The following is a 20,147-nucleotide window of genomic DNA, read 5'->3' as shown; positions in this document are numbered from 1 at the left end:
ACCATTACTATTAAATAAATTCTACTTATATTCTTTGAATTTTGGTGATCTATTGATGGGATACATGCCATTAATCTGCAAATAAAATAGTTGAGAACTGAAACACCTATCCCTTGATTATGTCAAATAGTAGAGTTTATAATTCCCCCATCCATTGTACTGGTAAATGGCATGTGTTATCCAAGTTAAAATCTCAGCTTCTGCTGTCAGCTGAAATCTAAGCTAGACCTATCAGTCAAACAGCAAAAGGGAAGGATTGGGACCTAGCTAGCAGGATCACTCAACTGTAAGATAAAAAGAAGACAGCAGAAGAGTACCCTGGAAAACACCTCTACCTTAGGCAAGCTTAGAGGCCCAGAGGCATTGTTAGATCGGAGGTTCTAAATGAGAGATGTGAACCAGGTCTAAATTTGAACCGTCTTGTCCAACTAAACGAGTGAGCAGTGTCACGGTACATTCATTTCAGAGCAACACACATGTTTACCTTTGTCTCCTGATGGAAAGGAACTCCAAAAAATGAATGGAAAATGGAATTAAAAGTTGAATTCATCTTGGTACAAAAAATTGAAATCCATGCATTATTTTCTCATAGTATGCGTTTTCCATGAACTTTTTGAAGTCCCCTTTTGTCTCTGTGTCTTGTTGTCATGTAGAGGGATGCCATATAGAGGGATGGAAGGTTAAAACACTCCCACAGGGCCGGCGCTGTGACATAGCGAGTAAAGCCACTGCCTACAGTGCCAGCATCCCATATGGGCACCGGATCCAGTCCCAGCTGCTCCACTTCTGATCCAGCTCTTTGCTGTGGCCTGAGAAACAGTAGAAGTTGGTCCAAGTCCTTGAGCCCTTGCACCTGAGTGGGAGACCCAGAAGAAGCTTCTGGTTCCTGGTGTCTGATCAGCCCAGCCCTGGCCGTTGCAGCCATATGGGGAGTGAACCAGCAGGTTCACTGTCTCTTTCTCTCTCTCTGCCTCTGCCTCTCTCTAACTCTGCCTTTATTTTTTTTTAAGAAAACTTTTATTTAATAAATATAAATTTCCAAAGTACAACTTTTGGATTATAGTGGTTTTCCTCCCATAACCACCCTCCCACCTGGCTATCATCCCATCTCCTACTCCCTCTCCCAACACATTCTTCATTAAGATTCATTTTTAATTATCTGTATATACAGAAGATCAATTTAGTATATACTAAGTAAAGATTTCAACAGTTTGCACCCACATAGACACACAAAGTATGATGTACTGTTTGTAGACTATTTTTTACCGTTAATTCTCATAGTACGACACATTAAGGACAGAGATCCTACTTAGGGAGTAAGTGCACAGTGACTCCCATTGTTGATTTAACAATTGACACTCTTATTTATGACGTCAGTAATCACCCAGGCTCTTGTCATGAGCTGCCAAGGCTATGGAAGCCTCTTGAGTTCACACACTCCGACTTTATTTAGACAAGGCCATAATCAAAGTGGAAGTTCTTTCCTCCCTTCAGAGAAAGATACCTCCTTCTTTGATTGCCTTTCAAATAAATAAATAAAAAAAAAACACTCCCACAAGGATTCTGAATTGCTTCTAACTGAGAAGTATGGCCTCTCACCCCTGGACACGTCGCAACTTCCCTTTCCTTTCCAGGTCAAAGGTGTTCCCTAGGCTGTCGTAGGTAGGGACTCTGAGACTCAGGGGATCTGGAAATCCTATTCAGTGCCATCCCAGATACCTCTTCTTTGCATTGTCTATTATTTTCTAAGTCAAATGGAGCACTCAAAGCATTTTAAGAAAATCATTCTCATAAATATAACTAGAGCATTTATTTACTTCTCTAGTAAATACATCAAATAAAATAAATATTCCCAAAGATTTAACTAAAGCAGCAGTTTGAAGATTTCCTGTGTACCCTACATGTTCTCTAATGAAAACTGCTTTCTTTTCCTTCTCTTTTCATATCCAGTTCAGATTTAAGGGTACTGGATTGCTGCATCTGAAAGTCGAGTCGGACTTTCTTAAATAAATTTTGGTAAATTTCTTCCAAGTTAGTCAGTAATGCTTCCCTCCTTTCATTCCTCTCTAGTATTAAAACTTAATAAAATATATTAATAGGATATAAAATCTCATTTTCCAGTCACATGTTAGAAGAGACAGAGTTAGAGAGGTAGGGGAGGGAGGAGGAGAGAGAGAGATTGCAGTTGGTTACATTTCTGAATTACATACAGAATAAAAATAATTTAAAAAGTCTTGGGACACCACTTTTAGTTCTTGAGACAATTATAATTTATAAAACTCCTTCGCCCTATTGGCATTTTCTAGTAAGGTAGTTAAATGGCAAAGCAGTTAAATGTTGGCTTGGAAGTTTAGAGTTTAGACCAGTTATTAATAGTTGATCCAAGACTACGGGTATTTACAATGGATGGTGGTTAGATATAATAAATATTGGGGCCAGTGCTGTGGTACAGCAGGTTAAAGCCCTGGCTTGCAGCGCTGGCATCTCATATGGGTGCATGTTCAAGTCCTGGGTGCTCCACTTCTGACCCAGCTCCCTACTAATGAGCCTGGGAAAGCAGTGGAAGATGGCCCAAGTCCTTGGGCCCCTGCACCCATGTGGGAGACCTGGAAGAAGCTCCTGGTTTTGGATCGGCTCAGCTCTTGCTGTTGGGCCATTTAGGGGGAATGAATTAGCGGATGGAAGACCTCTCTCTGTCTCTGTCTCTACCTCTCTCTGTAACTTTGTCTTTCATATAAAATAAAAAAATAAATCTTTAAAAAATATAACTATAAATAAGTTTTATATAATATACAAATATTATATAAGCACAAATAAGTTTTATATAACAAATATTTATATAAATGCAAATCAGTTTGGGGCCTGCGCTGTGGTGCAGCAGGTTAAAGCCCTGGCCTGAAGCGCCGGTATCCCACCCATATGGGTGCCGGTTCTAGTCCCAGCTGCTTCTCTTTGGATCCAGCTCTCTGCTATGGCCTGGGATAGCAGTAGAAGATGGCCCAAGTCCTTGGGCCCCTGCACCCATGTGGGAGACCCGGAAGAAGCTCCTGGCTTCTAGCTTTAGATTGGCGCAACTCCAGCCGTTGTGGCTATCTGGGGAGTGAACCAGCGGATGGAAACCTCTCTCTGTCTCTACCTCTCTCTGTAACTCTGTCTTTCAAATAAATAAAAATAAAATCTTTTTAAAAAATGCAAATCAGTTTTATATAATAAATTCACACTGATATACTAAATACAAGACTGATTTTTTATCCAGTTCTATGAATTTCTCACTTCAGAGGTTTTTCAGTGGTTAGAACATCATCAGTGAAGTTTTATTTTTTTACGTGTTTTTTTGTCTGCTTCTCTTCCTGACTTCCTGTCTGCTGTTGTGTCTGTATGAGGATGCTGTTAGGTTTGTGGTGTAATTTGAGGTATGGAATATTCCACATAAGTGAAATTTTTTTTTTTTTTTTTTTTTTTTTTTTTTTTTTTTGACAGGCAGAGTGGACAGTGAGAGAGAGACAGAGAGAGAAAGGTCTTCCTTTGCCGTTGGTTCACCCTCCAATGGCCGCCGCTGCAGCCGGCGCACCGCGCTGATCCTGGCAGGAGCCAGGAGCCAGGTGCTTTTCCTGGTCTCCCATGGGGTGCAGGGCCCAAGCACCTGGGCCATCCTCCACTGCACTCCCTGGCCATAGCAGAGAGCTGGCCTGGAAGAGGGGCGACCGGGACAGAATCCGGCGCCCCAACCGGGACTAGAACCCGGTGTGCCGGCGCCTCAAGGTGGAGGATTAGCCTATTGAGCCACGGCGCCGGCTACATAAGTGAAATTTAATGGGGTGATGAGTCTCTTGTGTTTAGGGGAGTGGACTGGAGGAGCAATCTCAGGCAAATCCATAGAGGTCATTGCCGAGGGGCCCCTGAACTAGTGGCCTACCACCTGTTCACCTGTTTCAGTTGCATAAACATGCTGGCAAAACTTTCCCTCTGCTGCGAGCCATGTTTGAGCATGTCCAACACAATAATGCACAGCGATGAGTAACCTCTTTGAACATTTAAGGGTAAGAAGAAAATTACAGAGCCCTTGAGAAGAAAAGCCGTATTTAAGATTTGTGGCTTCTTAGCTGTGTTAGACAGAAGCCCGTGGTGACCAGAGTAAACTCGGAGAACCTCTGCTTGGACATCAGGGCTGGTATAAATAAGTTTATTCTCCAAGTGTGTCTGTGGCCTCCATAAATATTAATGGATCAGAAATCCATTTTACACCGTACGAGATTTAAAATGGGATGATAAACATAAGAAGCAAGGGTGTGTTTTTGTCTTGGGACAAGAAAGCAATTCGTAAGCAAGGATAGCTCTAAGAGCAAAGAAAAAAAAAAAGCCATTGGAGAAGCGGGGTTATGTTGGTTTCCAGTCTCTTATTGTCGGAGTGGTTTGGTTTCCTTAAAAGATTCTGCCAGATCTGTTGGCAGTGGTGGAGCTAAAAGGCTTTTCGGTTATTCGTGTTTACTGCCTTTGAGATTACGTAGGGGGAAAGGTCTTTTCCGTGCACAATCTTTCCAGCCGCGGTGAGAGGAGGAATTGTTGGGACGACGGTAGCTGAGGCTGCGGTGATGGGCTTTGAAAACCACATTAGAACAACGTCCCTCGAAATGAAGGCCGAACGCCTGAGACCTGGTGTCTCGGGAGATGAACGCCTCCGACGCCATCGGGTGAGCCGGCGGCTCGGCTGAGCGCGGGAACCCTGTCAGATCGCCTCTCCCGGCCGCCAGGGTGGACCCGCGTGTCGCATGAACGGTGGCCCTGGTGGGGCTGCTGCCGCCTGGCCTTGCCAGGCAAAGCCCCGGAACCCAAACCCTCACCTGAGGAGTAGCCACAGCCAGATCGCCCAGGGGCGTGCGTCCTCCTGGTCGCAGCCTGTCCTGTCTCCCGGCAGCCGGGGCATGCGTCCAGTAGGGTTCCTTCCCAGGCCCAAAATTTGCATCAAAGGACGAAGAAAAATACATCCAAAAATAAACATGAAAGCCAAGACTCCATGCCAGGAACTCCAGCCACACACATCCTGTTGGCTGCTGCTCTCGCCTCTCTCCTCACAGTTCTGAGTCTTTGAAACCGCCCGGAAGTAGGCTCCGACCACTCGGACCCTGCGCCTGCCTCTAGGTCTTGGCTCCCCTGGCCCCGCGCTTTTCCATGGAATGGCGAAATGATTGCCATCCAGAAAGGAAGGGAGTGAAGTTATCGGGAGCTAAGTGAAGTTTAAAAAAAAAAAAAAAAAAAAAGAAAGAAAAGGAAGTCTTTTTTTCCTATTGCCTGGGACTGCCTGAGCTTTCCTGGAGAGCCGGCAGCAGCGGCTTCCTCTCCGTGCCCCGAGCCACGCTCGGGCGTAGATAGCAGCAGCAGGTCCTGGCCATGGAGACGCCGTGTGCGGGCCGGATAGAGGACAGACGCTCCTTGGATGCGTGAGAATGAGAAGGGCGGATGCTCTGCCAGGTCAGTCTGGGTGTTAGATGGGATAGGAAAGGGTGGGAGAGTGGAGAAATACTCGGGTCGCAGTTTGCACTGGGGTTGAGGAATTAGCCTCAAAAACATCCTTGGCTTTGCTAATTAGGTTCCACCAGACCTAAATCCGCACCATGGCCCGGACATAATTTGATTTCATCTTTGTTTGTGGTGCATGGGGGTGGGGGAGGAGGTGAGCGGCAGCTCTTGGTTTTTGGATAGTGGAGGATGCTTATTTAGCCACGTGGGCTTAGCCGTATTTCTAGAAGATAAATACATTTGTTCATAATGAGGCAGCATTCCATTTCTCACATCAATACTGAATGTAGGTGCCCCTCTAGTGCCCTGTTTGAGTGGCATATATTAAAAATGGATTTGGGGGCAAGAAAGCAGATTGAGGCTGATGGTGCTACACTTTCCGGATGCCCAGCTGGTGTCTCGCCTGTTGCGCTGACTTTCTGAAGTCCTCTGTGTTTATGGGAATTCTGTTACATTATTGATGGTGCGAAGTCCTACCTGCGCCCCAAGCTAGGCTCTCACTAGTTCTCAGAAGATGATCAGGGGGTCTGAACAGATCAAGGCTCGGCTGGCAGGTGCCAGGAAACCCCGGATGCGTCTGGTAGGCCTGCAGGCAGGGTGCTGACCCAGGAGTCCTTTGCTCTCAGCAGGTGCTTGGGGCACTGTTCATTCCAGGAGTGTGTGGTGGATGTCCTCGGGTCTTTTAAAGGAGTTGCTGTTGCCAGAGGTTCTGCAGTGCCTCCCTTGGCCGTGTACTTGCTGGCCTGCTGTTGACCCTCGCTCCCACCCTCTCCCTGGCACTTTTGTCTCCAGCGGCTCTCTGCGTTCCCTCAGCTAGCCCACTGGGCACGGTGCCCTGCCAAATAGCTGCTCAGCTCCATGGTAATCGAGGTCCCTTTAAAAATCTCTCTAAGAAGCTTCTGTCGTATTCAGCAGACACACTGCTTCCCACCACGCGCAGGTGCAGGATGCACCCTGTCTGCCTTTCTGTGGTTTGCAGTCTAGTGGAGACGATGGACAAGCAGGAATACAAATATGACATAAACTGAATAGAAAAGAGTGAAAAAAAATACTTTGGAAAGGACTCTGAGTGCTAGGACATGTGGGGAGGACAAGAATTTTCTCTCCTCCCAGGGTCTCATTGCATTCACAGACAGGTCTGATCCAGAACGCTTGTGTGCTCACAAAGCTGGTTTTCAGCACCCCCAAAGGACTGGGGTCAGTTCTGCGAGTGATAGCCTGTGGCAACCTTGTCCTGAGGGTGGGGTAGGTCCCCCACCCCTGCTGTGCCCCTGCACCCTGCCCCCCTCAGCTCCTTTGCTGGTTGCCTGGAGGGGCCTGGGGGCAAGCTCGGCCTGTCCTCAGACGGTGTCACGGGTTGCATTGCCACATGCCTGGTTCTGGTTTTTGTTTGTTGTTCAGTCGTCATCTAAAGATTTAATGGGTCCCGCAGGCAAAGGCGGGTCTGCTGGGGAAGGCTGTGAGGACGTGAGGCTCAGAAGGAGTTTGTGGTGTGGGCAGGGGCAGATTGTTAAGCTCTTTATGTGCAGAGATTCCTGTGATCACAGGACTTTGCAGCACTCTTGGGACCGAATTCCACTCCTGCCTTGTCTGCAGGCTGCAGGCGAGGTTAGGGCCCAGACACTGGGACAGAGCATCTGACACTGGGGAGGGAGCAGCCGGAAATCCTGTCACAACGTTGGCCTCTCCAGATTCTCCAAGTCTTGCTGTGGGTTGATCTCACTGACCTCAGCGCTTTGAGCTGTGTGGCCCCAACCAATGAATGCAAGACAGACCTTCCAAAGACTGCTGATGTGGTCAAGTGGTCTGGCCTGAGATGGCAGTCTTTTCCTGGTTTAATGCAACTTTGCTGGGTGATTTCTTGGCAGAGCTCTCTGGCTTCCCGGGCTTACCTTACTGTAAAGTAGAACAACTTTTGTGTAAATTCTGCCTTGTTGACCAGGGGGGTCCAAGTGGCTGCTGATGGATTACTTATTTGCTTTATGGGCTGAAGACTTCAGTGTGCCACTGCCCTTTGGGTTTGCAAAATAAAGAAGGCAGAACCACAAATTATGTTGCTGGAAAGGATAAAATATAGGGCAACCATTTATCTCGTATCAAAATATATTATTTGGAAAAAAAGAAAAAGTTTTTGGTATCTTTTATAGTTGTATTTCTTGAATCTGGTTCCACATTTGAATTATCCAGGGGCTTGTTGTTGTTATTGTTAAGATTTATTTATTTGGAAGGCAGAGTGACAGAGAAGAGAGAGGGAAAAAAGAGATCTTCCATCCACCGGCTCACTTCCCAAGTGGTTGCAATAAGCAGGGTTGGGTCAGACCAAAACTAAGAGTCTGGAATTCTGGATGGGTGGCAGGGGTCCAAGCACTTGGGCCATCTTCCACTGCTTTCCCATGTTCCTTAGCAAGGAGCTGGATGAGAAGCAGAACAGTCAGGGACTTGAACTGATGCTCTGATGCTACAGGTGTTGGCTTATCCCACTGTACCACAAAGCCAGCGCCCCCGGGGAGATTTTTTTTTTTTTTTAATTCCCATGTCTGGGTCCTTTCTAGACCAATGAAACAGGAATCTTTAGAAACTTGGGACCTAGGCAGCTTCTTCAAATGTCCCAAACAGGATTCCTGGGCATCCAGGGCTGAGAACCAGTGTGCTGTGGCCACCCACCATACCCCTTCATGCCCACATCCTCAGCAAACAGCTGGCTGGAGTCCTCACACCATGCCAAGACTCTGTGATTAACCGTTTGTTCCTTCCTGCTCTGTGTGGAATTTCCAACTAATTTTTCCCTTGCTCATACAGCCATTCTATCTCCAAGATGGAGTTTCTGCCAGATACAGATGATAACGGCAATCAGAATTTAAGAGATAGCGTATGTAGGGTTTATCAAAGCCTTTATGGATTAGAGACTGCCCATGTGGTTTTTTTTTTTTTTTTTTTTGACAGGCAGAGTGGATAGTGAGAGAGAGAGAGAGAGAGAGAGAGAGAGAGAAAGAAAGGTCTTCCTTTGCCATTGGTTCACCCTCCAATGGCCGCCGCGGCCGGCGCGCTGCGACCGGTGCACCGCGCTGATCCGAAGGCAGGAGCCAGGTGCTTCTCCTGGTTTCCCATGGGGTGCAGGGCCCAAGCACTTGGGCCATCCTCCACTGCCCTCCCTGGCCACAGCAGAGAGCTGGTCTGGAAGAGGGGCAACCAGGACAGAATCTGGCGCCCCGAGCGGGACTAGAACCCAGTGTGCCGGCGCTGCTAGGCGGAGGGTTAGCCTAGTGAGCCGCGGCGATGGCCAACCCATGTGTTTTGAATTTTGAAAGTGTTATGTGAAAATAAGGTGGAGGATCATTCCCCACATTCTATCATCTTGCAAGCAAGCACACATTCTTGAAGCTGTGAGAGCATTGGTGTCACGTCCCATCACGTCACTCCTAGGAAATCCCACTGTACCACTGTGAGAGAAAGAGATCTCAAAGGCAAGTGTCATCTTCTTATTATGGAAGAGTTTTGTACTCAAGGATCCCCTGGGTAGCTTAGGAGTCTTCCCCCATCCCTGGGCTATGGTTTGAGAATGACTCTAGGATAAATTCCCAGGAGAAGAATTACTAATTTGAAGGATGAAAACTTTTATGACTTTTGATAAATATGATCATGCTTACTGATCATGCTTATTTTAATTAGTTTTTATTTTGCCACCAGAAGTATTTGAGCATCCCAGTGATTTGTTGGTGGGATGCTCTAGGCCCTGGTTTCTACTTGCCCTGCCCCATATCCCCCCTTCCCTCCCCTGCCGAAACATTGCTCTGAGCTTGGGGTCTGAGTGAAACATATCACCAAGCAATACTGCGATTTTTTTTTTTTTTGGTGAAATTAGTGAAGTAAGTCCTCTTTTTTTGCTTACCCATATTGTTTTTTCTTTTTCACTGTCAGAATTGTATCTTTAATAGTTCTGGGGAAAGCACAGAGACCTTTCCCAGATGTAAATGTTAGTTAATGAAAATGGTTTTTTATTTTTTGGGCCTGTGCTATTTGTTGTGGCTTTTTAATTTATTTGCTTGGAGATTATTTTTGCTCATGCATAGCTTTGTTCAAAGTTCATAGAATTGCCTGGGACAAACATTTTGACAAAGGAAAACATAAGTAATAACTTTCTCTTCCTCTCTCACTGTATATTCTGTAGAGTATAACAGGTCTTAAGAAAGGGAAGACGGGCCGGTGCCGTGGCTCACTTGGTTAATCCTCTGCCTGTGACGCCGGCATCCCATATGGGCGCTGGGTGCTAGTCCCGGTTGCTCCTCTTCCAGTCCAGCTCTCTGCTGTGGCCCTGGAAGGCAGTGGAGGATGGCCCAGGTCCTTGGGCCCCTGCACCTATGTGGGAGACCAGGAAGAGGCACTTGGCTTCTGGTTTCAGATCGGCGTAGCTCCGGCCATTGTGGCCATTTGAGGGGTGAACCAACAGAAGGAAGACCTTTCTCTGTCTCTCTCACTGTCTGTAGCTCTACCTGTCTAATAAATAAATAAATAAAAAGGAAAGATGTGGAAAAGTGATTGGATACCACATTTAATACTCACTATACCTTCGCAGGAACATATGCAACTTGTGAATGACACAGTAAAGGGCAGTTGCTGATCAAAAAAAGTTATAGTTTTGGAACAGCTTTTTAAAAAGTTAGTGTTTTAGTTCTCTGAAAACTGTACCTGTTAACATGCCATCCTCAATGGTATCTTTCCTTCATTTTTTAAAAAAAGATTTATTTATTTACTTGAAAGTTTGAGTTACAGAGAGAGAAGGAGAGGTAAAGAGAGAGAGAGAGAGCGGTCTTCCATCTGCTGGTTCACTCCCCCGTTGGCTGCAATGGCCGGAGCTGCGCCTATCCAAAGCCAGGAGCCAGGAGCTTCTTCCAGGTCTCCCACATGGGTGCAGGAGCCCAAGGACTGGGGCCATCTTCTACTGCTTTCCCAGGCCGCAGCAGAGAGCTGGATCGGAAGTGGAGCAGCCGGGACTAGAACTGGAACCCATATGGGATGCCGGTACTGCAGGCGGCTGCTTTACCCGCTACGCCACAGTGCCTTTCCTTCATTTCTAAGAGGTTTTGTTATCCATGGCAGACAGCCTAGTGAACCAGGTGATAATGAGTGAGGGGAAATTAATAAAATCCCTAGGTGACTTGCTGACGATGACAGTTCCAAGAGTGTGTGTGATAGTCTGAACTCTGTGCATATACTTTTAGAGACGCGTTAGCACAGGTGGGGATTTATCTCCCCCAGATTCTCTTTCTTGCTGTCTGCTTATGGCTTCAGATTTTCTTCTCCCTTATCCTAGCCCTTTGTCCAGACTTGACCTAGGTCTAAAGTGTCAGACTCATGTTTTTGTCCTCCAACTTTTTATTCAGATGTCAAAATGTTCAGAAAAGTTGAAAAAGAAGTCTCCCCTCTCCCTACCCCCCCCAACGAATCCTTCCCAATATACTCCTATACTAGTGTATATAGTTACTTCCATATATACTCTTGTGCTTGTATATACAGTTGCCACATATACATATCTACCACATACATACTCCAATACTTGTATATACAGTTGTCCCCATATATACTCATATACGTGTGTGTACATTTGCTCCTCATCCACAAGTTGCACGTCCTCAGATTCAAACTGTGGATTAAAAATAGTATGAAGAAATCATACTTCCACTGAACAGTTATAGATGCTTTCCTTGTTGTTATTGCCTAAACAGTACAGCAGCTGTTGACTTAGCACCTGCATCGTACTAGGCATTGGAGGTAAAGTATGCAGGAGGGTGTGTGTGGGCTACATGTCAGGGTGCTGTTTGTGTGAAGCATATGAACATTCATGCAATGTGGTATCTGTGGGAGGCCCTGGATCCAACCCCACGCAGACACCAAGGGAGAGTGTGTGCATGCGGGCACTTCAGAAACTGCGGGGGAAAATGGAATTAAAAGTCGAGTTTATTTTGAAGCAAAAAACGTTTTGAAACCATGCATAGTTTTTTTCATAATATGCATTTTTTAAAAGATAGAGTTGTTTATTTGAAAGGCTTAGCAACAGAGAGAGGAGGGGAGGAAGAGACAGAGATCTTGCATCTGTTGGTTCACTTCTCGAATGACTGGGCTGAGCTAAAGCCAGGGGCCTGGAACTCCATCTGGGTCTCCCATGTGGGTGGCAGGGGCCCAGGGATTTGGGCCATCTTCTGCTGCTTTCCCATGCACATTACAAGGGAGCTGGATCAGAAGCAGAGCAGCCAGGCCTGGAGCCAACACTCCAGGAAGGGATTCTGGTGTTGCAAGCAACGGCCTAACCTGTTGTATCACAAGGCTGGCCCCCATAAGAAGCGTTTTCCATTAAATTTTTTGTAGAGCCGTGTGTGTATAACACATGTGTCTGTGTGTGTGTATGTGTGTGTGTGCACCTGTGCGTGTTCCTGAGCCCTCTGAAGCATGCTTCAGACATCATGATGCTCGGCCCCTCGGGCTCTCAGCTGGGCTCTCCCTTGGCACAGCTGCACATTGGCCACTCCCCTTCCATGCCCACCCACCAGCTGCCCGGCCCTCTCTCTGGCTCCTCAGCTCTGGCCAGTGTGAAGGAGGCAAAGACTCCAAGAACACGGGTGGCAGCTGGCCAGATCACTGCAACAGTCCTGGCCTTCTTGCCAACTCTGTGTCCTCAGGCAAATGACATAAGCTCCCTAAACCTCTTTTCTCTATTGTAAAATGAGGATCAACATAACTCTAACCCGAATGGTTGCAGGGAGCAGGAATCTAATGCAATCAACCCCTCAGCCCCCAGAAAGCAGCCAGTGTCTGGTGTGGTGGTGTGATGGATGGGTGCACTGGCAGAGCCCGGTTCAAATGCCCCGTGCCTGCTCACACGCCTCATGCTGCCCTGGCTGCTGCCCAAGTGGCAGTGTTCAAACCATCCACCCTGGCATTGTTTTCCGGTCATCTGGCCTCCATTGGTTGGCATACACGGTTTTGCCAGCCTAACTCGTATCAGGAAGCACGGGCTGAGCATCTACTAAACACTGGATACCATGTGAGGCACTGAGGGTGCAGAAATGGCAACTTGTGACCTTCCAGGAGCTCACGGCGTAATAAAGACAAACATGTGAGAAGACGGTAAGCGCTACGACAGAGGTGCGTCCAGGGGCTGGAGTCAGGAGGAAGAGAGCGAAGCCACCAGGAAGAGGCAAGAGGCTTCCCAGAGGGCCTTGCCAGCGTCAGGCTGCAGGAATGTGACCGGCAGGAATGCACTGCCTGTGTGTCTGACACCAGCGCTTCTGGTCTAACACCCCCACCCACAGCAGGACTCGGAGCAGCCCACAGGGCGCCAGAGCCAAGCTTCTCTCACCATCTAGTTCTTGGTGGACAGGGGAGCCTCTGAGAGCCTCCTGGCCTTTCTTTTTTCTTATTTTTTTAAAGATTTTATTTATTTATTTATTTGAGAGGCAGAGTTACAGAGAGGGAGAGACAGACAGAAAGGTCTTTCATCTGCTGGTTCACTCCCCAAATGGCCGTAATGGCCAGAGCTGGGCTGATCCCAAGCCAGGAGACTCCTCCAGGTCTCCCATCCAGGTACAGGGACCCAAGCACTTGGGCGACTTCCACGGTTTTCCCAGGCCATTAGCAGAGAGTGGGATCAGAAGAGGAGTAACCAGGACTAGAACCAGCACCCCTATGGGATGCTGGTGCCCCATAGCCCACTGCGCCACACCGCTGGCCCTTCCTGGCTTTTCTTGAGGCTGGAACTGCTTTTGGACAGCCAGCTGCTCCTCCCCAGTCCCTCCCCCGACCCTCAGAGACTAGCCCCATGCCTCCTGGCTCTCTGGATGCAGAAACATGTAATAAGCCCTGACAGGTTAACCAGGGGAGCCCCAGGTCAAATTCTCAGTGAAGCATCTCCTGGCAGACATCCGCTTTGAGCTGGCTCAGCGCACCTGCTGCCCAGGCCTTCTTGCTCCTTTTGCCTGCAGTCACCTCCCTTTTCCATCTCACCCAAGATCCAGCCCACACGCTGGGCGTGTCCCCCTCTTCTGAGCCCCAGTCGCTTCCATGCCAAGTGAATGACGTTGGGGAGGAATAGGGCAGCCTATCCACATGCCTATGACTGCATAGTGGCTTCTTTGTAAGATCTGATCTGTCCGTGAGCAGAGGCTGACAAGATGCTGAGTTTCCTCTTGAGTTGATGAGGATCCAGATGAGAAAAAAGCAAAGACTAAGAAAGGTGGTTTTGAACCCAAGACCAGATCTGGATCAGGCCAACATGGCAGCTGCTAAGATACAGGTAAACTGGAGGTTCCTCCAAACCAGTCCAAGAAATCTGCAAGCTGAGAGGTTCTGAGACAAGGGCTCAGAGCAGGAGGACAAATGAGGCTTCAAAACTGGACCAGAGAGGCTGGCATGGGGGCACAGCTGGTTAAACCACCACTTGTGATGCTGGCATCCCATATCGGAGGGCCAGTTCGATTTAAACCCCAGTTCAGGTCACCTTCTAGATGCTCTGCTTCCTATCCAGCTCCCTGCTAATGCAGCTGGGAAGGCAGCAGAAGACGGCCCAAGTGTTTGGGCCCCTGTCACCCACATGGGAAGCCCAGATGGAGCTCTAGGCTCCTGCCTTCTGTGGTCATTTGGGGAGTTAACCAGCAGATGGAAGATCTCTCTTTCTCTCTCTCTCTCTCTCTCTCTCTCTCTCTCTCTCTCTCTCTCTCCATGCCAATCCTACCACTCTGCCTTTCAAATAAATAAATAAATCTTTCAAAGAAAAAAAAGCTGGCTCAGAGGGAGCTAAGACCCTCTGTAGACATACTCAGCATTTCATTTGGCATTTGGTTTCTCTCACATTGGGAGGCCTGCAGGTCTTCATCAGTGGGGGGCTGGGCTAATGGGTTGTACTGACCACCAGCTGAGGGCCAGAAGCGATTCGTGTCTTTTTATATATATTACCTCTTTAGTAGTAGGTAACTACCAGCTTCATCTGAAGAAGGTGTTTAAAGGATCCAGCCATGGGAACTTTCAGAATGAAAAGATCTTTTATTTTATTTCGGACAAATTTAGGTTAAGACCCAAATGTTGGATTTTGTCTTTTTTGCTATTTAGTCCACAGGCAGATAGGTCTATGTGTGGAGTGTCAGCACAGAGAAAGAGTCCACAGACACGTCTGATCTAGGATTTGTGACCCCTGGAGGGTTCATTGATCAGCTATTTAGCCTTTGAGATTTGTTGTGTGCATGCGCACATTTCCCTGAGAAGCTTTCATTCTAAACTGTGGAGAGCTGTTCCCCTTCAGAAGATTAAGCGCCGTTTTCTGTAGAACCAGAAGTATTTAGGCCAGACTGGCTGGCCTGTTCCCCTTCATGTGGGAGAACACTGCAAACTTACTGCCAGTTTAACACATCTTTGCAGAAAACGGTCTACATTTAATAATGTCCATTAAGCTAACTGGACAATTTCAGGCCATAGTCCTTTTATTTATTTATTTATTAAGATGTATTTCTTTGTTTGAAAGGCAGAGTTACAGAGAGAGGGAGAGATGGAGATTTTCCATCTGCTGGTTCATTCCCCAGACGGCTGCTCTGGTCTCTATTCCAGCTTCCTGCTAATGCAGATCCTGCGAGGCAGCAGGTGATGGCTCAAGTAGCTGGGTCCCTGCCGCTCATGTGGGAGACCTGGATTGAGTTCTGGTCTTTGGCCTGGCCTGGCCCTGGCTGTGGAGGGCATTTGAGGAGTAGACCAGAGGATGGAGATCTTTCTCTCTCTCTCTCTCTTTTTTCTTTCTCTACTTTTCACATAAAAATAAATAAAAGTTTTTAAAAAGAATGCATATGTTTGTTGAAAATTCAAGGTAAAATACCCGACTGTAATATTGGAGATAGATATGTTTACCCTGATTTGAACATTACACAAAGTATATATCTATTGAAATATCACATGACAATCCATATATCTACAATTTTTATGTATTAGTTAGAATTGAAAAAATGTAAGGCCATAAAAATAAAACTGATATCTCCTTCAATTTTAATAAGGTTGTTAATCAGTATAGCTATATCATGTTGACACTGTGCTAGTAAATGCAATGTGAGAAATCCTCTTTGTGTGATTTTTCCAAGAAGATATCCCTGTAAATAGCCTCTACCAATCTCCTACATCTCCTGTGGTGATGTGTATGCAACAATCCAGGCAGGCAGCTCTTGTGGTATAGATGACCTTGCATGCTCCCCTGAGATAATAAATATTTATATTGACAGTGCTGCTGTCACGAACTGAGGTCACAGGCTTGGGTTTGGGTTTTTAATCTGGCAGATTCTTCTTGCTTAATTTCATTGTGCTGTGGTTCCAGTGCTATAAATCAGAGAGGATATTTGCTTACGAAAGGAAAAGGGAGAAGGGAGAATATTATGAAAAATTGCCTTTGATTATTAAAAGTGTTTGTTCATTTAGGCACCTGTATTCTTTTGGCTGCCATTTTCATGGATCTTATTCTTTTTTTTTTTTAAATAGATCTTTAATGATTTGAGATAGGGGTAGCATAAATCTCATACAGTAAATGAGTAGAAAGGTGAGGTAAAAAGAAACCGATTTTTAATATATAAATGTGGGACATAAATATGCCAAATTCAAGTACTACAGACAAGACTGACTATGTAATTTTTAATAGATTTTATTTTATTTATTTTGAAACACAGAGTTACACAGAGAGAGAGAGAGGGAGGGAGAGACAGAAAGAGAAGTCTTCTGTCTGCTGGTTCACTTCCCAAATGGCCACACAAGCTGGGGCTGGGCCAAGAGCTTCTTCTGGGTCTCCCATGTGGGTACAAGGACTCAAGCACTTGGGCCATCCTCTGCTGCTTTCCTAGGCACATTTGCAAGGAGCTGGATTGGGAGTGGAGCAGCCAGGACTCGAATCAGCACCCATATGGGATGCTGGTGCTGCAGGCTGGGGCCACAGTGCCAGCCCCTGATGGCATGAATTGTGGGGCACAGTGCGTAATAAACATGCAGGGGTCCCTTGTTTTCTCCAGAAGGAAAACAATGTGTTATTAAAATATAAAGCTTTTTTCTTTCTTTCTTTCTTTCTTTTTTAAGATTTTATTTATTTATTTGACAGGTAGAGTTAGAGGCAATGAGAGAGAGACAGAGAGAAAGGTCTTCCTTCCGTTGGTTCACCCCCCAAATGGCCACAATGGCTGGAGCTACGCTGATCTGAAACCAGGAGCCAGGTGCCTCTTCCTGGTCTCCCACGTGGGTGCAGGGGCCCAAGAACTTGGGCCATCCTCCACTGCCTTCCCGGGCCACAGCAGAGAGCTAGACTGGAAGAGGAACAACTGGGACTAGAACCTGGTGCCCATATGGGATGCTGGCGCCACAGGCGGAGGATTAACCTAGTACTCCACGCTGCCGGCCCCCAGCTTTTTTCTTTCTTCTACATTCTCTATCTCAAACTGATCATTTTGTCTTTAGTTGCTATTGAATATTGTTCAAAGTAAAGATAAATAGCATTTAAATGATTAGCATAAATTTTCTGCTTATCTTTCTAGGGCATAGCACTAGTGTTAAGTGCAAATATAAGAACATTTAACTGACATGTGGAATCACCGAAATTACATAATTTTGTCTTTCTTATCTCAAACGTGTGTGTGTATTTCATTCTTATCAGGATGGGGAAACCAGGCACAGAGCAGAGTCCAGATTGCACTTCGGGAGGCCACACATTCTACCAGCTCTACCTTTAGCTTACTCAGGAGTAAAGATCGGGTAAAAGGAGAAGAGCTATGCGTTGCCCTGTCTATCTTTTTCCTTTCTGTCATCATTTTGGCAGCAGGGGTTGCCTGCTCCATGGAAGGAACACGATGAGAAACAGTTCCTCCACCAGCACCAGTACACAAAGCAGGGTGCAAGCAGAAAAAGGGACCCCAGGGACAAGCAGCACCTGGCTTGCTCATTTTTGAGGAGTGACGTGCTTGCTGGTTACTTGTCTTGAGTTACCCCGAACTTCCATGTGTCATGAGTGCCCCAGAATCCTGTTCTCTTAGGGTACTGGCACCACCCTGACAGAGTGAGAGAGCAAGGAATGGTGGACACGCTGGTGTGTATCTTGTCTGCTTTTGTGCATGATGCACTGTACCATTGGAATTCACTTACAGAACACGAGTTCAAATGAAATTATTGAGACTTTCAAGAAGGTGACAGCAGAGCAGTAAACCGAGTACACGGGCCTCCTGAGCATGGGGCCCTGAGAGGCTGCCCAGGTCTCAGGCCCACGTAGTGAGCCGTGAGCACGGAAATGCACAACGTGAAACATAAGGTTCTTGGGGCCGGTGCCATGGCGCAGTGGGTTAATCCTCCGCCTGCGGCGCCAGCATCCCTTGTGGGCGCTGGGTTCTAGTCCCAGCTGCCCCTCTTCCAGTCCAGCTTTCTGCTGTGGCCCGGGAGTGCAGTGCAGGATGGCCCAAGTGCTTGGGCCCTGCACCTGCATGGGAGACCAGGAGGAAGCACCTGGCTTCTGGCTTCAGGTCGGCGAAGCTCTGACCATTGCGGCCAACTGGGGAGTGAACTGGTGGATAGAAGACCTCTCTCTCTGTCTCTCCCTCTCATTGTCTGTAACTCTACCTCTCAAATAAATAACTAAAAAAAAACTTTAAAAAAAAAAAGAAAAATAAGGTTATTACTTTTTCTTTACCATCTACATTCCCAACTCCTGTGCTTAGAGGAAATTACGTTGCTAGGTTTTTCAATAACATTTCAGATAAAGATGGTTACCAATATAGATACATAGGTACGTATATAGTGGTAAATTAAGTGTGACTACACATTCTTTGCAACTTTTCCAATCAAAAGGTAGAGTCTATTTTTCTCCTCTTGAATGTAGACTGGCCCTAGGACATGTGTAGACCAATGGAATTCTGCTGGAGTTACTTGGCCCACCTTTGAGAGTTGGCCATCAGAGGCCCAGGACTTTTGCCCTTGACCTCTGGGAGTGTATCCACCACTTTATGAAGACTTCCAGGCACACCAGAGAGGTGAATTCAGCCGGCCCTATCCAAGCCCCCAGCTGACTGCAGCTACCTGAGGGAGCCCAGATGTTACCAACAGAACTTGTCAGGATGCCCACAGACTTGTAGATGTAAGAAAGCTTTATTGTTTTAACCTACATTTTGGAGTGATTTGGTATGAGCATGAACATAATACATTAAAAACATTTGAACTTAAAGATATCCATAAATAGGATTATTATTAATTTGAAAGGCAGAGTGACAGGGAGAAACAGAGAGAAATAAATCTTCCATTGCTAGTTCACTCCTCAAATGGTCACAGTGTTTGGGACTGGGCCAGGCTGAAGCCAGGAGCCAGGAACTCCTTCAGGTCTCTCCAACATGGGTGGCAGGAGCCTAAGCACTTGGGTCATCTTCTGTCACTTTGCCGCACTAGTTAGCTGGGAGCTGGATTGGAAGCAGAGCATCCAGGATTCCAGCTGGCACTCATATGGGATGCCCGCATCACAGGCAGTGGCTTACCCCCTGTGCCACAAAGCCGACCTGTACACATGGCTTTTTTGCATCTCAGAGATCCTTCCATCAAAGTCCATATAGATTCACCACATTATGCTACAGAGTTTTCTACTGAATGGATTACTGTAATTCATGTAACTTATTCCCACTGGTGGTCAATTTCATTGGATTGTGTCACAAACACTGCAACAGTGGACATTCTTTTGCATATGACTTGGTACATTTGAGAAATAAGTTCATAACTATGGAATCATAGACATGATGTGAAATTTAAAGTTTGATAATAATTTTCTAGTTACAGTCTAGAAAGTTTGGCCTGATTTCCTCCCTTCAATAGCTCATGCTCATGTATATGCGTTACATTTCTTTAACATGAGTAATTTCAAACTTTGAAAATCTTGCCAGTAAAAATAAGATATCTTATTGTTATTTTGTTCTGTATCTCCCTAATTGTGAGTAAGATTAAACATCTTTAAAAATACATCTGGGTGATCCATTTTTTTTAATTGTGAGAGTGGCTGATTCATATCCTTTGTCCACACTCTTGGGTGAGCTCTGTACTTCATTAGATTATACGGGCCCTAGGTGAATTAAAGAAACATGGCCCCTTGCCTTATGCATTAAAATACTAGGTTATGGTTGTACAGGAAGAGAAGTTCTGGTGCCCTATTGCATAGTAGGGTGACAATTTGCATTTTTATTATTTCCTTATGTATTTATATTTTAAATAGACATACTCTATATTTTTTTTAACTAGAAGAGGATTTTGAAGGTTTTCACCATAAAGAGGTAGTGAATGTTTGAACAGGCAGATATATTTATTCTGACTTGAACATTATGTGATGTATACATAAATCGTGGCATCACTTGGTACTCCATTCATGTGTACAGTGCTTATATAGCCTTTAAAATTTTCAAAGTATCTTTTCAAAGCTTTTGTTCAAGATGCATTTTGTGACCAGGCATTTGGGACTGGAGAACCATTTCCTGGCTTGTTGTATGGTTTTCTTCTTCAAGATACTGCTTTCATTCATTCATTTCTCCTCATCTAATCTCTTTCCTGTGAAGTAGGGCCCTGGTATGCTTCCCTGAGGACACACGCTAATAAAGCAAAACTTT

The 20,147-nt window shown here is 46.1% G+C and overlaps 1 protein-coding gene across 4 annotated transcripts in view; it reads left to right on the top strand.

The window, feature by feature from the left end:
* The window catches only part of RAPGEF4 (Rap guanine nucleotide exchange factor 4), a 328,804-nt gene that overhangs the window by 80,252 nt on the left and 228,405 nt on the right, over positions 1-20,147 (top strand). For 2 of the 4 annotated variants that reach the window (XM_070070683.1, XM_008258750.4), the window contains exon 1: positions 3,814-5,469. The exons of the other annotated variants lie outside the window; for them this stretch is intronic. In XM_070070683.1, coding sequence (XP_069926784.1) covers positions 5,458-5,469 — 12 coding nt within the window. In that variant the 5' untranslated portion in view covers positions 3,814-5,457. Of the gene's footprint in view, positions 1-3,813; positions 5,470-20,147 lie in introns of those variants that run through there. 4 annotated transcript variants of the gene reach the window in all.

The sequence above is a fragment of the Oryctolagus cuniculus genome, chromosome 3, assembly GCF_964237555.1.
Source record: "Oryctolagus cuniculus chromosome 3, mOryCun1.1, whole genome shotgun sequence".
Lineage (NCBI taxonomy): Eukaryota > Metazoa > Chordata > Mammalia > Lagomorpha > Leporidae > Oryctolagus > Oryctolagus cuniculus.
The sequence above is the reverse complement of the archived record's forward strand: the minus strand, read 5'-3'. Positions and strand labels throughout refer to the sequence as shown.